The 16533-nt window shown below is 48.4% G+C and overlaps 1 protein-coding gene across 7 annotated transcripts in view; it reads left to right on the top strand.

Moving 5' to 3' along the window:
• Positions 1–16533, top strand: part of PTPRA (protein tyrosine phosphatase receptor type A) — a 161221-nt gene that overhangs the window by 139203 nt on the left and 5485 nt on the right. For all 7 annotated transcript variants that reach the window (XM_047851907.1, XM_047851905.1, XM_047851906.1 and 4 more), the window contains 9 exons: positions 567–686; positions 1444–1610; positions 2111–2246; positions 2963–3112; positions 4267–4360; positions 4660–4736; positions 5211–5345; positions 14115–14240; positions 14320–14471. In XM_047851907.1, coding sequence (XP_047707863.1) covers positions 567–686; positions 1444–1610; positions 2111–2246; positions 2963–3112; positions 4267–4360; positions 4660–4736; positions 5211–5345; positions 14115–14240; positions 14320–14471 — 1157 coding nt within the window. The remainder of the gene's footprint in view (positions 1–566; positions 687–1443; positions 1611–2110; positions 2247–2962; positions 3113–4266; positions 4361–4659; positions 4737–5210; positions 5346–14114; positions 14241–14319; positions 14472–16533) is intronic.

Below are 16533 nucleotides of genomic sequence, written 5' to 3' on the forward strand. Positions count from 1 at the left end.
TCTTTTCCTAGAATGGCCCTTAAATTACCTTGATCCCCACTCTGAGGTGTTGAGTGTGTTAATCAGCAGTTGCACAGTGCTTAGGAGGATTGGTACTAGGGCTGGGCTGTAGATTTGTTTCCTCCAACCTGACCTGACTCTCAGAAGCTGTTCAAGGTCCAGGCACCAGAGAAGGCATCACTCTGCCCTGGTTACCCCCTAGCAGGTTGCTGGTTCCAGGGAATCAGGCGGGCCTGTCCCTAGACCATGACCTGGCATAGTGGAAGGGCACATTTTGTAGGTAAAGTAGCTTTTGATTTGCCCTGAACTGAGGGAACAGGGGTGGGAAAGAGCAAGAAGTATAGGGCTGGGGCTATGTATAATTTAAGAGATAGTGCTAAACAGGATGGAAGCTGAGGGACTTGAAAAAAGAAGTTAAATAAGTCTGCAGCTGACGGAGGTGAGAGAAGAGGCCTTCTCTGGGGACTTCTGTCTGGGCTTTTGTGCTCCTTTCCTTCAGGTCCTTCACATCTGCTGGGGGCAGGAGGTCTGAGGTCATCAGGTGATGTGTGTCTGTTCCTTTCCAGTGTAAGTGTGCCCAGTACTGGCCAGACCAAGGCTGCTGGACCTATGGGAATATCCGAGTGTCAGTAGAGGATGTGACCGTCCTGGTGGACTACACAGTGCGAAAGTTCTGCATTCAGCAGGTACTGCCTCCTTCCTCCTTTCTCCTCTCGTATTTGGGATCTGCTGACCACTAAGAGAGTGGAACAAACTGGGTCATCCCCCCTCTTATCCAGGGTGGTCAGGAATCACTGAGTGTGAGGTATGTTTGGACTCTGAGATTAGAGATCTGGGCTCCCAAGGAACTTTGTCAAAGCTAAGGGAGGAGCATTTTCATGACTGGGAGAAAAAAAACTATTATTGAGATGGAGTTTGATCATCATCGGGATGATGTATGTGCATCAGGAGGTGGTATAATCTTCTGGGGACTTGACCCACCTTCTCCTTTCTTACTCCAAAGGCTCCTGACATCAAGGATATGGTGGCCCCTCCTCTTGGTCCTCCAGAGTGACCCTGGAGGCTTGAGCAAAAGTTGCCTTCAGAGCTGCGGGGTGGTGTGGTGCTATGAAAAGGGGACTTAACAAGAGTTGGGAGACCTGCATTTTAGTTCTGATCTTGCCATTAACTAGTTCTGAGACCTTGACGGGGTCACTCAGCTTCACGGAGTTTCACGTTTCACACCTGTCCACTGGGAATAATAGTAACAGCCCTGCCTACCTCCATGGGGTTCCTGGGAAGAGATCCTGTCTCCGTAGTTCACACTTCCTTGGGTTCATTCTCATCTTCCCATTGTCATTGACCACCACAGCTGCCCTGGCCCCCAAGCCTCACCTCCCCTCCCCTGGCACTCCCCTACCCCAGGTTATCAGGGCCAACACACAAGATCTCCTCACTCCACAGGTGGGCGACATGACCAACAGGAAGCCACAGCGCCTCATCACTCAGTTCCACTTTACCAGCTGGCCAGACTTTGGGGTGCCTTTCACCCCGATCGGCATGCTCAAGTTCCTCAAGAAGGTGAAAGCCTGTAACCCTCAGTATGCAGGGGCCATCGTGGTCCACTGCAGGTCAGTGTGGCTGACCCTTGGCTCCCCATATACCATATTCTCCCACGGTTAGAGCAGGGGAAAGCACGGGGGCCCTGGCTGAGGAGAGGGGGCTAGCACAGAGCAGATCAGCTGTTAGGGTCCTGGGACAGCAGCCAGAGAGACTCCTCAAGTTTTGGTGCTGGTTATAGAGCGTTTGAGGAAAGAGGGAAGGGTAGTCCTCCAAGATTGGGGATGGGCAGACCACTGCTATGAAGCCAGAAAGCTAGATTGAGTGCTGCTTTGTGTACTTGGAGCCTTCTGACCTTTCTAAGTGTCGAGGTTCCCTGGTCCTAATTAGTAAAGGTACAGAGTCCGGGGTGCAGTGGGATTGTTGGCTCCATGAGAGTTCCAGCTAGTCACCATTCAGAATTAGAATTTAGTGGCCTGAAGAAAGAGCCCTGGCCTATGCTGCCCCCTCCCTGTATGTTCCCACAAGGCATGCTGGCCGTCCCAGTAACACCCCTGCTCTCTGGCTACAGTGCGGGTGTAGGGCGTACAGGTACCTTTGTTGTCATTGATGCCATGCTGGACATGATGCATACAGAGCGGAAAGTGGACGTGTATGGCTTCGTGAGCCGGATCCGGGCACAGCGCTGCCAGATGGTGCAAACAGATGTGAGTGATTTGTGGATAAGGTGGGGGGGGGGGGGTGGTGGAGTGCACATTCCAAGACCAAAACATCTGCTAGCCTCATGGATTACTCAGCTCCTAGGTTATTGTAAATGATCAGCATGCAGTGTAATGAAGGACCCTTATAAATTATGTATTAAAAGAGACACGGAGCATAGAGGAAGTTGTGCCTACGGGAATTGGGAACGCAGGTGTCATTTGCACTAGACTCCTAAGGATAAGGAACAGGTCCTAAGAGAAGCATGCAGGCAGCTGAGAGAACCAGTGCCCACAGAGTTGTGACACAGCTTGGCCATGACCAGGAGCAGCAGTGGCCGTGTCCACAGAGCAGCAATCCGCTCTGTAGTTGGGGCATGGGGTTCAAAGCGCACAGCACTGGAAGGGAGCCTGGCAGAGGTTTTGTGTGTCACCAGATTTTGACAACCCCTTCAGACTATTAAATGTGTGTTGTCAGAATGAGCAGGAATTGGATCTGTCCTTCTCTCCAGGCTTCCAGTCTAGGAGGCTGCCAGAGTAGGACCCTCCCTCCTAAGTGAAGCACCCCCAGAGGGACTCATGCATTTCAGGTCCTGCCCCGGGACGAGAGTGAATGATTTTATTCCTGCTAGGGTCAAAGGAGAAGTGGACCGGAGTGAACTGGAGGTGGGAGGGTGTGGTCTATGTTGTGTATAACTGAGAACTCGGGCATCGTGGCGTTTCAGATGCAGTATGTCTTCATATACCAAGCCCTTCTGGAACATTATCTGTACGGAGATACAGAACTAGAGGTGACCTCTCTAGAAACACATCTGCAGAAAATTTACAACAAAATCCCAGGGACCAGCAACAATGGATTAGAGGAGGAGTTTAAGGTGAGTTGGAGCTGAACTCCTTCATTCAGACTGGAGGATTCACGTGCTCTGGGGAATCCCCTTGTGAGGTATGTGGGTGGTTAAGGGGTTATGTGGGTTTCTGGTCCTTTACTCATACCCTAGTCACTTTCAACCCATCCTGTATGTTAAAATCACTTGGTGGTATTAGGAGGAAAGAAAAAACAGGCAATATTTAAGTCCCCAAGTCTGCCCCCCCACCCCCACACACAGGTGATTATAATGCATAAGAACAGCAAACCTTTCCTGTAAGGACCAGAGAGTAGATATTTTAGGCTTTGCAAGCCATGTGGTCTCTGTTGCAACTACTTAAAACCGTTGCTATAACATAAAAGAATCTACATATAGATGCTATGTAAACAAATGAGCATGGCTGTGTTTCCATAAAAGTTTATTATAGGCAGCAGATCAAACTTGGCCCATGGAGCATAGATTGCTGACCTCTGCTGTGTGCCATTGGACAATGGTTCTTAGCACACCTAAGGAATATGTCACACCCTTGTCAATACAAGTGTTCCCAGAAGAAGAGATTTCTGGGTTGCAGTGGGAAAGACCACATCCCTTAAAGCAGTTCTCAAACTGTAATGGCACACAGATTACCACAGGATCCCGTTAAGGTGCAGGTTCTGATTCAGCAGGGGGAAATAGAGTTAGGGCCTAAGCTTTTTCATTTCTAACACAGTGAGACTGATGCTGGTTTCTGGGCTACACTTTGAGTAGTAAGGATCTAGAAGGAGCCTCAGAATCAGGAGAAGGGAACATTTGCATTTGAATAAAGTTTTCTAAAGAGTCCAGTCTTCCTCTGGCAGAGCAGCGGGGAGAGAGGAAAGGCAGGCACACTCCTTCCTATGAAGCTAGGATCCTTGCTCCAGGATCATAAAGTTCCAACCCCAGGGAATCCCAGAAGGGTCCACAGGAGCCCTCAAGGCAGTGTTTCCCAAACACTTGTTCTTGGCTTCTTCACTGAGCTTATGACAGAAGGAACTGGGTTCCAGCAAGAAAATGTGGAAATGGAGGTCAGGGCTCCAGTGAGGAGCAGTAGACGCCAGAGTAGCCTAGAGATGTAGGTCCAGTGAAGGCATCATCTTGCCAAGTTATGGGGCGCAGTAATGTTTCCCCTCTCCTTCCCAATTCAGAAATTAACATCAATCAAAATCCAGAATGACAAGATGCGGACTGGAAACCTTCCAGCCAACATGAAGAAGAACCGGGTTTTACAGATCATTCCATGTAAGAGCCCTCTCCCCATCCCAAAGCCTTAGTGTCCCGTTCCCTCCTTCCCCTTCACCCCTTCCACTTCTCAGGTGCTAATTAATGATCACCTTGGAGACAAGAATTAGGGCACTGCCTCTTGTCGCTCTCAGTTCTTCAGTGGCTTCTGGAAATGAAAAAGCATGAAGGCCAAAGGGTTTCTCCCTCCTGCGCTGGGAACAGGCATGTTATTGCCCAGCTGGGATGGGTGGGAAGGAGAGATTGAAAGAGAGCCTGGAGGTGATGTTGGGGAGCCACAGCTGCTGTCCTTCCTGCAGATGAATTCAACAGAGTGATCATTCCAGTTAAGAGGGGTGAGGAGAACACCGACTACGTGAATGCATCCTTCATTGATGTAAGTGGTGGCTGTGTCCCCAGAGCTCCCCACCCTCCATGGAGACTCAGCTGGGCCTCGCAGTGCCACCCTCCCAGTGCTTGGGAGGGTTGTCTTTGAGTCAGTCAACAAATACAGAACTGATACCAACCTGTACACTAGGTCTTCCAGGCCCCAGAGAGCAGAAGGTGGGGAGGAAACAGAGGGCACACACCAGAGTGATAGCTAGAGGGAAAGCTCATAGCACACACCAAAGGCTAAACGCCTCTGGTCCTTCCCATATCTGTTCTCTTCATCCCAGCTCCAAAACCCCATCCCTCACCCTCTTAAAAAGAGACTAGCGTGTCACACAGGGTTTGGTCCTTGACCAAAGGGAGCTCTGCCTGGGATGAGTTTGCCTCCAAGCAGCCCCATCCCATCCTAGTGGCCTGTCTTCTTTGCTCTCCCCTCCCTGATTAAACCACTTTACTCCTACCATTGACCTGGCCTGCATAGGGCTACCGACAGAAGGACTCCTACATCGCCAGCCAGGGCCCTCTTCTCCACACCATTGAGGACTTCTGGCGAATGATCTGGGAGTGGAAATCCTGCTCTATCGTGATGCTAACAGAACTGGAGGAGAGAGGCCAGGTGAGCTCAAAGAGGTCCTGGGCTGTGGGAGAAAGAGACCACAGGAAAAGGGGTGGAGGGGAGCTAAGAAGATATGTTTGGCATAAACTGCCCAAAGAGCCATATCCAAGCAGCTGATATGTGAGCAGTCTGGAGCTTCTCTCAGGACTGCAAGGGCAGTGTGATCTGAGTCCCCAGACAGTTCCCACCATTTTACTTCTGTCCTGAATACAGTTCGCCCCGAGCCTAGCGTTGTGCACACCTCCTCCTCCCACCCCCCTGGCGGGGACAGAGCTGGTGAAATGAGGGATGCAGAGCCAGACCGAGGCTCTGATGTGGAGTTCCTGAGTGTCTCTAAGAAGAGGGTGCCTTCCAGGCCAGAAAAATGAACCAAAGGACTGTGGGAAGATGAGTTGCCTCTTTGCAGACTACAGTAAAGGAAACAGTGGAACTTGAGAAATAACAACAACACAAAAGGATATTTATAAGTTAACATTCAGTTAACAAGGAAATCTTTTAAATTTTTTTTTCTTTAACATTTATTTATTATTGAGAGACAGAGAGATACAGAGCGTGAGCAGGGGAGGGGTAGAGAGAGGGGGAGACACAGAATCTGAAGGAGGCTCCAGGCTCTGAGCTGTCAGCACAGAGCCCGATGCGGGGCTCGAACTCAAGAACCGCGAGATCATGACCTGAGCTGAAGTCGGTCGCTTAACCGACTGAGCCACCCAGGTGCCCCAACAAGGAAATCTTTTAAAGAAAAATGTCCTCTAGTCATTTAAAAAGTAGTATTGCTTGGAACTCTGAATATAAGGGACCATAGAAGCCCCCTTAGGTCAGCTCCATTCAGTGTAGGAGCTCTCTTAACACTGTTCCTGAGTCACCGTGCAGCCTCTACTGAGCACTTTGAATCTCAGAGATCGCCCTTTCTCTGCGCACCCCCACCCCACCTCTGCTGGGTGGCCCAGTGTGTATTCACACAGTGTTTCTGATCTTAAAAACTCTCTCTGCTGTGGTTAGAGTGCAGTAAATTGTTGCTTCGTTATGCCTGGCGCGTGACTTAACAGGGATCAGAATTGAGAGAAGCCAGCAAGAGCCTGATGATAAAGATCTTTCTGAGCCACAGTGAAGAGTTTAGACTTTATAGGGCAGTTTAAGAGCCCTTGACAATATCAGATTTGTGGGGTTTTTTTGAAGTCCTTCTGGCTGAGTGAGGACAGATCAGAAACGAGCACACCAAAGGCAGAGAGGAAGTCGTGGCAGTACTGCTGGTGGCCTAGACTCAGGGATGGTGACAAGGGGTCTGTCCCAAAAGATAGTGAAGAGATGCATGGACTGAGCAGGGTGAAGAATTAAGGATGACACCCACTTATGACTCACTGAATTTGCGACCAATTAAAAATAAAAATTACTAAATACATCCTACATTAGTTGTTACCAGCTACATCTTCCCCGTTCTGTACTTGTACAGTTTGTTTATTTTAATCTTGATACAGTTTTATACATATTTGCACACCCAGCTGTTCTGTGCGCCAAGAATTTTTTCAGGCTTAATCATTTAGCACATTGGCTATTCTTTCCAAGTTTCCATCACGTCTCTAATCAACAGACATACTTCATGGGTCTTCATCTATCATTAATGACAATACTGATGAAGTGGAGTTTTGGGGCACAGTTCCTGGCTCTGCAGTTGTGCAGTGAGCTGCTGTGTTATCAGGAACTAGGTGTGTGTCTCCTGGCCCTCTGTGACAAGCTAGGATGGAAGGTGCACGTAAACCACAGACCTGCACGAGGTTATCCCCACGCCCCCTGCCTCCAGATCTGTGATGGACAGGCCCACACTGCAGGCAGAAGAGCCGGGATGGCAAGCACAAGTATCCTGTCTCCATCCACTGCCCTGGAAGGAAATGTGGCCCAGTGAATACCTCACTAAATACATAGGGATTTAGTCAGTTGATTGAGGCCCGTTCCCCTTTACCTACCACTCGGCCTTATGCCTCTGTCTTTGCAGGGCCAGGGAGACAGGTAGCAGCTCTTGCCCTCAGAAGCTTCTGAAATGAATGAGAACAGGATATTAATAACATTCTTTACAAGGCCTCACTGCCCCCCTAAGACCTAATTCCGCTTCCTGTTCCATCTCCCGTTCGTCTTGTCAAGTGTAGCCTCCAGGGAGGCGAACACAGTAAGCCTAACTGATACATTTATACAACATGACACTACCACTGCCCACGCCTGGTTTTAAATTCTCAAGGAAAAAGTCTTAATTCCAAAATGTAAATTTTATATACATTAAAATTCAAAAAGAATTAGAACTTAAAATCCAGAGTCCTCTTCTCCCTGTTTTCTTTTTCTCCTCTATCCTAACCAGAGGGGTCCACCAAGATGCTTGTGAGGCCTGGGTGCCCTCAACAGCTGTAAGTTGGACCGTTCGTCCCGAGTGGGCAGAGCAGTTCCAGCAGTTTCTGCATGAGGACAGCCCAACCCAAGGTTGTGTGCCCCTTACCCAGTGTCGGCAGAATGAGATTGCATTAGGCACCTGCCATAAAGCGTGTGTCCCCATAACCGTTGTCAGCCTTGGACCATGCTAGAGACTAGTTGCTGTCCAGGGGGAGGAAGTTAAAGACAGCAGGAGAAAAGACACAGAAGCTTCTGCTGTAGCTTCTCTAGGCTCTTTTCCAGAATCCATAACCCGAAAACATAAATCTGAGATTAAAGCCCTGTTCCCAAGTATTCTGCTGCTGGACTTGCGCACGTCTATTCCCAATCTCCCATCCTCTGCTACTGATGATTTTAACACCTGCCTTATTGCCCCTTAGTGGCCCCTGTGCCTCATGCCTGCCTCTGCTCTTGAAGGCGTAAGTATCCATGTGGGCGACCCACTTATTCTTGGTCTTTCCACCTCTCGGCTCCCTCAGCCACCCAGTCAAATCACAGCCTTGTCCCTGCCAATATCTGCGTTGCCTTTGAGATCTCAACCCTGGGTCCCGCCCTGCTTACCATCTGCTGATCGCCAGCCTCACTACTTCCCTCCTCTTATTCCAGTTAAGTTTTTCTCTCCACCAAATCTCTAGAGTGTGACCAGGGCCCGGGGGCATAAGAGCACCTGGCTCCACGTCTCCGACACAGTTTGGCCACTCACCACTGACAAAATCCACAGACCGAGAGACACGAGTGGAGGTGAAACAAGAAAGGAATTTATTTCAGTGAGGCCGACACTGGGACGATAGCAGACTAACATCTCAAAGACTATCTCCAAGTGCTGAAAATATTTCTAGGTTCATGCAAGGAAGCTGTAGGACAAAGTTCAGTGGGTACGTGCAGGTGGGCAAAAAGGTCAGGTCGATCATGGTCAGACATGTGGGGTCTTGCTGAAGTCATGGCAGTCATTATTGCCTCAGGGATAATTTCAGTTCCCATCCCTGGATGCTTTGCTTGCCGGATCTTTTGCCTGCGTTAAGAGAGAAGCTGGAAAGAAAATTAATCAGAAAGTACAGACTGAGGTCAAAATGGAAGTGGTTAAAATCCTCTTCCAGAGCCACCGACTCCTCCACTTTTCAGCCTGGGACTCCCCACTCATGTTCTCACCTTCCTCCCTACTCTCTCTAGAGTTTTTGTGATTTGTCATTATTATAATCCTTCCCTTGCTAACATCTGTTATTCCCCCCGATCTCTTACTTTCATGGCACCTTATCTCTCAGCCTGGCTCATTTTTCTCTAAGAAATCAGACAAGGGCAGGTTCATCTTCTCTGCTGCAAGCACCCAGCCTCCTCAGATCTGTAGGCATTCTCTCTCCTTCTCTCCTGTTGTAGCGGGAGGGGGTCCCTGCCCCCCTCTGTCCACCTGTCCACTGTGCCGGGCCCCCCCCCACCCCCACCCCCCCCGCCTTCTCAAGTGTGTTGCTGCAGCGCTCTCCGACCCAATTACGCCAACCAGCCTTCGCGCTGTTGCACTTCCTGTCTTTACAAGATGAAAATCTCTCTCGTGTCCCACAGTTCCTTCCCTCTGCCCCCCGTCTCTCTGTATCCCTTCCTTCCCAGCACAGCTCCTTTGAGGAGTTGGCTTCCTCCCTTCCACTTCTGTCCTCATCCTGTTCCTTCTCGGTCAGGATCACTGGTGACTGCCTTCTTGCCCTTCCAAAGGCCTTCCTTCTCTCTTGTCTCTCTGGTCCTTTTATTGCAGCATCTGAACACTCAACACCTCCCGCCTCCTCAAAACACTTTCTTCCTTTGAATTCTATAATATCACCCCCTCACTGGCCCAGCAGTTCCTTTCATTTTCTTTGTGACCACCTCCTCCTCTGCATGACCTTTTAATCATTGAGGTGTCCTCGACTCAGGCCTTAACCCTCTGTAGTTTGTCTTAACACACTGTCTTTTGAGGACCTCATCTAGTCCTGTGGCTTGAGATGCTGTCTATACGCCAGAGTTCCCCAAATCTGTGTCTCTAACCCAGCCCCCTCTTCCCACTTGTGTATCCACGTACCCACCCGATATCTTCACATGGCTCTCCGTTGAGGATCTCGAACTCCACCTGGCCCAGATGAAACTTGATTTCCTCCTTCCCCCATACTAGTCCACCCGTCTTGCCATCTCAGTAGGTGGTGCCGCCTTCCACCCGGTTGTTCAGGGAGAAGTCTAGGAGTTCCCTTCATCGCTCCCCTTTCCTCACTCCTCACACCGGTGAGGTCTGACCTGTGCTGACCATATCTGCTTCTCTCTAGTGTAACTACTGACCTGTCCTAGAAACCACCGTCCCCTCACCTGCACCACTGAAGTAGCCTGGCAGCCCGTCTACCTGCTTCCATTCCACCCACTTTTAGTCACCTCACATGGCAGCCGGAGATCATTTTGAAAACATAAACCTAACTGTGGTCACTGCTTAAAGTCCATTTGGGGCTTCCTGAGATCTTGAGGGGAAATTTACTTATGCATACAAAATTTAGGAACCTTTCATATTGATATCCAGTCCCAAGACTTGAATTACATTGTTCTTCCTCACAGTTTCCCTTGCTCATTTTAAATACAGTTTCCATTTTCCCTCGTTCCCTTCTGCCCTCTAGCTGCTGAGTGGAGCATGGCTTCTGAGATGGGTCACAGCCTACTCCCTGCGAGGGGGGGTCCCACCTTTGCCCTTGCTTTGTGTTCTGCACAGGCCTGGTCTCCAGCTCACATCTCCCTCCTCAGCAGGATCCCAAGGCCTTTGTAGCCCTGGGCATCAGTAGGTACGGCTGCTGGCCCCTGTTCTGGATTCCTCAGGTCCCCATTCTGCCTGCTTAAGGAAGGGGGTTCCTCTCCTTTGGCCCAGAGAAAAGTCACCCCAGGAGATTTCTAAACTGGAGCTGTTCTTGTGTATTCCAGAGCCTTCTCCCTCAAAACTTAGTTCCCTAACTCTGTATCCCTGGAGGCCTCCTTCCAGTTTGCTCCTTTTCTTCTCTGTTGTGCCTCACCACTGAGGTCTCAAATACCTGAAAGCCATCAACTGTGGGTCCGTACTATTTCTTTTTCTAGTCATACTGTGATTCTAGCTCATACACTTCGTTTCTCTCAAGCCCATTTGGATCTTAGCACTGGTAATGGTTTTAAAGTTCCAGTCTTCACTCGTAGCTGGTAAGCTGTGTAAAGGCAGTGTTGGGAGGGAACTATGGCAACAAAACTCATTCCACTCACTAATGCCCTAAAAACCAACATAATCTCTTGTTTAAGAGCCTTAATTAGAATTTTTTAAGCTGTTTTTCTTTTTTTTTTTAATTTTTTTTTTTCAACGTTTATTTTTGGGACAGAGAGAGACAGAGCATGAACGGGGGAGGGGCTGAGAGAGAGGGAGACACAGAATCGGAAACAGGCTCTAGGCTCTGAGCCATCAGCCCAGAGCCTGACGCGGGGCTCGAACTCACGGACCGCGAGATCGTGACCTGGCTGAAGTCGGACGCTTAACCGACTGCGCCACCCAGGCGCCCCTAAGCTGTTTTTCTTGAGAAGAGGTCCCAGGGCCCCAACCCCCAAGGCATCCCCAGGGCCCCCAGTGGGCACATCGTGGAAAAGCCCTAGTCTATGACATTGCTGTGATCCACCACTTTAATAATTCTGTGTTTTAGAATGAGCTCAACATCATTTATAAAGTGGGTAATGAATGATTACACATATGAAAAGCAAGAAGAGTCACTAAAATGGACTTCTAATGATTAGTTTATTCGGACTGAGAGACTATTGGTGATTTTTATTTTTCTACTTCTCATAATTTTCCCAGTGAATGTAAAATACATTTGTGGTTGAGGATTTTAAAATTGCCAGTAGTGAAGTGTCCGAGATCTTCACCGAAATGCTCTGAAGAAATGGACAGTATAACTATATTGTTTTATTTATGTATTTATAGCCTGACCCATTCTGCAAGCATTGAACAAATTCATTTACCAGATACTGAGAGCCTACCACATGCAGGCAGTGTGCAAGGTGCCGGGGAGACAAAGATGAAAAGTGGCAGTCGCTGCCCACAAGGAGCTGTGGAGGAAATTGAGCCAGATGCCAGCAAGACAGGCCATAAACCATCTCCTGCTCACTAGCAAGGACAGCAGTGCGGGTGCCATTGCAGGATCAAAAGATAAAGAAGAGGGGCTCCTGGGTGCCTCAGTCAGTTGAGCCGACTGGTTGAGGTCATGGTCCAAGGGTTGTAGGATCAAGCCCCGTGTCAGACTTCGTGCTGAGCATGGAGCCTGCTTACGATTCTCCCTCTCTCTCCCCCAGTCTGTCTCTTTCTCTCAAAAAAGAACAAAAACAAGATAAAGAGGGAAGGGATGATGGGGTGCCAGTGTGGCTCGGTTGAGTATCTGACTTCCACTCAGGTCATGATCTCATGAATGAGCCCACGTCGGGCTCTGTGCTGACAGCTCAGAGCCTGGAGCCTGCTTGCGATTCTGTGTCTCCCTCTCTCTCTCTATCTTCCCCTGCTCGCTCTCTGTCTCTCTCTCTCTCTTTAAAATAAATACACATTAAAAAAAAAAAAAAAAGAGGAAGGGGATGAAAGGGTGCTGTGGCCTGTGCTGTCTGAAGCACCATGGCTGGATGGGAATGTCACTGGGGTCAGTTTCTCTGGCTTAGCAGTCTGACATATGTAAACATCTGTAAGATGTGGAAACACCCCAAGGGAACAAGGGATGGGGAGGCATTGGAGCAAAGACATTTCTCTCCACCCTGCCATTGAGTGTTGGATGCAGCTGAGGTGATGGTCAGAGCTCTTCAGAGATACCGTAATATATTGCAAATTAGACTGTAAGTAACACCGAAACGTTAAGGGATTATGTCCAGTAAGGGAATTAAGTTTTTAAATTTACATTTGACTCGTGAACAACATGGGAGTTGTTGTTCAACCCCTAGCACCCTGTTCCCACTTTGTGCAGTCAGAAATCTGTAGGGGCACCTGGGTGGCTCAGTCAGTTAAGCATCTAACTTCCGCTCAGGTCATGATCTCATAGTCTGTGGGTTCGAGCCCCGCATTGGGCTCTGTGCTGACAGCTCAGAGCCTGGAGCCTGCTTCGGATTCTGTGTCTCCCTCTCTCTCTGCCCCTCCTCTGCTCACTTGCTCTCTCTCAAAAATAAACATTTAAAAAAAAAAATCTGTATATCCCAGGGATGGAAGCTATAGCATATGGAATATAGTCAGTGGTATCATAATAGCATTATATGGTGACAGATGGTAGCTATGCTTGGGTGAGCACAGTATAATGGATAGATGTGCCAAATTACTGTGTCACATACCTGAAATTAACACTGTGTGTCAACTGTACTTCAATTTAAAAAAAAAAATCTGTGCCGGGGCATCTGGGTGGTTCAGTCGATTAAGCGTCTGACTCTTGGCTTTGGCTCGGGTCACGATCTCATAGTTAATGAGTTTGGGCCCCACATCGGACTCTGCACTGACAGCACAGAGCCTGCCTGGGATTCTCTCTCTCCCTCTCTCTCTGCCCCTCCTCTGCTCTGTCTCTCAAAATAAGTAAACTTAAAAATTTTTTGAGAAAAAAAAACCTGTCTATAGCGTTTGACTCATCAAAAATGGTAATGAATAGGGGCTCCTGGTGACTCAGTCGGTTAAGTGTCCCGACTTCAGCTCAGGTCATGATCTCACAGTCCGTGAGTTTGAGTCCCGCGTCAGGCTCTGTGCTGACAGCTCAGAGCCTGGAACCTGCTTCGGATTCTGTGTTTCCCTCTCTCTCTGCCCCTCCCCTGCTCATGCTCTCTCTCTCTCTGTCTCAAAAATAAAATAAAAACATTAAAAAAAAAAAAAAAAAAAAAGATTCCCTCTGCCTCTCCCTTTGCCCTCAAAAAAAAAAAAGTAAAAAACAAACAAAACAAAAAAATGTAATGAATAGCTAGCCTACTGCTGACCTGAAGACTTATCGGTAACATAAACCGTTAGCACATATTTTGTATGTTTTACATATTCTATACTTATTCTCATAATAAACTAGAGAGAAAAGAAAATGGCATTAAAAAAATTGTAAGGAAGAGAAAATACATTTGTACTGTACTGTATTTATCCAGAAGAGTCTGTATATGAATGGGCCCATGCAGCTCAAACCCGTGTTGTTCAAGGGTCAGTTATAGATGTCCTAGTGAGGATCAGAAGTTAATTGGAGTGATATTAAGTAATGTAATGGCACTGATGTTTTGGTACCTTGGAGATGAAGTGTGTCCAGTAAGAGCTGGCTAAGAAGGGACCAGGCAGCTCAGAAGGCAGCCCTGCCTCTGCCATACATCATATCCCAGATGCCTCACCTCTCCCATTTGTCTCTCCAGGAGAAATGTGCCCAGTACTGGCCCTCGGATGGAGTAGTGTCCTATGGAGACATCACAGTAGAGCTGAAGAAGGAGGAAGAATGTGAGAGCTACACCGTCCGAGACCTCCTAGTCACCAACACCAGGGTAAGGTGGCCGGTGGGTGCGCCTCCTCCCACGAGGAGAGCCACGGTGCCCTGCATCTCTGATCCCCCTTCTTCCAAAGGAGAACAAGAGCCGGCAGATCCGGCAGTTCCACTTCCATGGCTGGCCCGAAGTGGGCATCCCCAGCGACGGAAAGGGCATGATCAGCATCATCGCAGCCGTGCAGAAGCAGCAGCAGCAGTCAGGGAACCACCCCATCACTGTGCACTGCAGGTACCACTCTCCCCAGCCCTCTGAGGGGCAGAGAAAGTGACGAGAGGTAGGCAGGGAAGGCGACCGTGAGCATCCTGGTGAGCATGTGGCAGTCAAGTTTGACGACCAGCACGGGGCCAGATGATAAGAGCGTCTTGGTGTTTGAACTTCACATTAAGTGCTAGGGAATCGGTGACATTAAGATATTGGGCAGGAGGAGCATTTGAGACCATGATGGGATACAGGAGAGCAACAGGGGAGACTGACAGTGGAGAGACCAGTTGGACAATGTGGGGGTGAGGGTCTGGCCTCCTTAAGAAACAGAGGAAAAGAGGGGCGCCTGGGTGGCGCAGTCGGTTAAGCGTCCGACTTCAGCCAGGTCACGATCTCGCGGTCTGTGAGTTCGAGCCCCCCCGCGTCAGGCTCTGGGCTGATGGCTCAGAGCCTGGAGCCTGTTTCCGATTCTGTGTCTCCCCTCTCTCTCTGCCCCTCCCCCATTCATGCTCTGTCTCTCTCTGTCCCAAAAAAATAAATAAAAAACGTTGGAAAAAAAAATTAAAAAAAAAAAAAGAAACAGAGGAAAAGAGGGGCACCTGGGTGGCTCAGTCAGTTAAGCATCTGACTTCAGCTCGGGTCATGATCTCACGGTCTGTAGGTTCGAGCCCCATGTCGGGCTCTATGCTGACAACTCAGAGCCTGGAGCCTGCTTCGGATTCTGTGTCTCCCTCTCTCTCTGCCCCTCCCCTGCTCATGCTCTGTCTCTCTCTGTCTCAAAAATAAATAAAAACATTAAAAAAAATTTTTTTTAATAAAAAAAAGGAAACACAGGAAAAGAGAAAAGGGCAACTATTTTCAAACAGTTTGAAGAAAAATGAACAAAGCTAAAAACATACTTGTGAAAGAGAAGAGGAGTCCAGGGTGTAGGATACATCCCAAGTGTGAAACGGGGTTACTGATAGTAGTTGGTGTCACTGACAGAAGATGGTAAGGGGACTCATTTGAGGCGGGGGTGGTGAAGGTGAATTGTTTGGGGCATGTTTGATTGCATTTTATTAAAAAAAAAAATGTACCATGAGTTTGTATTGCTTTTATAATTAGGAAGAAAAAAAAAAAACTTAAAAGAGAAGGAAAACTAGAGTATAAATCCCTGCCAATTAGTTTTAAAAATAGAAAAATGAGCAAAGGAACTCCTAGGAATATATCCAGTGAATGTGCTTCAGGAAGGTTGTAAATTATCTAAACATTAATAGGGGACTGATTCCATAAGCTCTGATGTATCTCATGCTACAGAGCTGCAAAGATTAATGAGGAGTCTGCTTATATACTGGGCATGGGTTAGTCCTCTAGACTTATTGTTTTGTGAGCAAGGCAAATGAGAGATAGGGAAAGAACGTAGGTTTCTGTTGGGGGGCACCTGGCTGATTCCGTGGGTAGAGCATGAGACTCTTGACCTCAGGGTCCTGAGTTCGAGCACTACGTGGGGTGTAGAGATCACTTAAAAATATCTTAAGGAAGGGGACACCTAGGCAGCTCAGGCAGATAAGCATAGCTCAGGTCATGATCTCAAGATCATGAGAACGAGCCCTGAGTCCCTTGGGATTCTCTCTGTCCCTGTCTCTCTGCCCCTCCCCCATTCACATTCTCTCTCACTCTGTGTCTTTGCCCCTCCTGCCCTTGCATTTGCATGTGCACACACTCTCTCAAAATAAACTTAAAAAAAAAAAAGTAAAAATAAAGGGGCGCCTAGGTGGCTGAGTTGGTTAAGGATCCAACTATTGATTTTTTGTCAGGTCATGATCTCATGCATCGTGAGTTTGAGCCCCACATCAGGTTCTGCACTAACACTGTGGAGCCTGGTTGGGATTCTGTCTCTCCCTCTCTCTTTGCCCCTCTCCCACTTGTTCTCTCTCTCTCAAAATAAGGAAGGAAGGAGGGGAGGGAGGGAGGAAGGAAGGAAGGAGAAAGGGAAGAAAGGAAAGAAAGAAAGAGGTAAAGGAAAGGGAGAGGAAAAGAGGAAGAAAGAAAAGAGAAGAAAGGAAAAGAAAAAAGCGAAGAAAAGAAAGAAATCTTAAGGAAGAAGTGG

Source organism: Prionailurus viverrinus, chromosome A3 (assembly GCF_022837055.1).
Source record: "Prionailurus viverrinus isolate Anna chromosome A3, UM_Priviv_1.0, whole genome shotgun sequence".
Classification (NCBI taxonomy): Eukaryota; Metazoa; Chordata; class Mammalia; order Carnivora; family Felidae; genus Prionailurus; species Prionailurus viverrinus.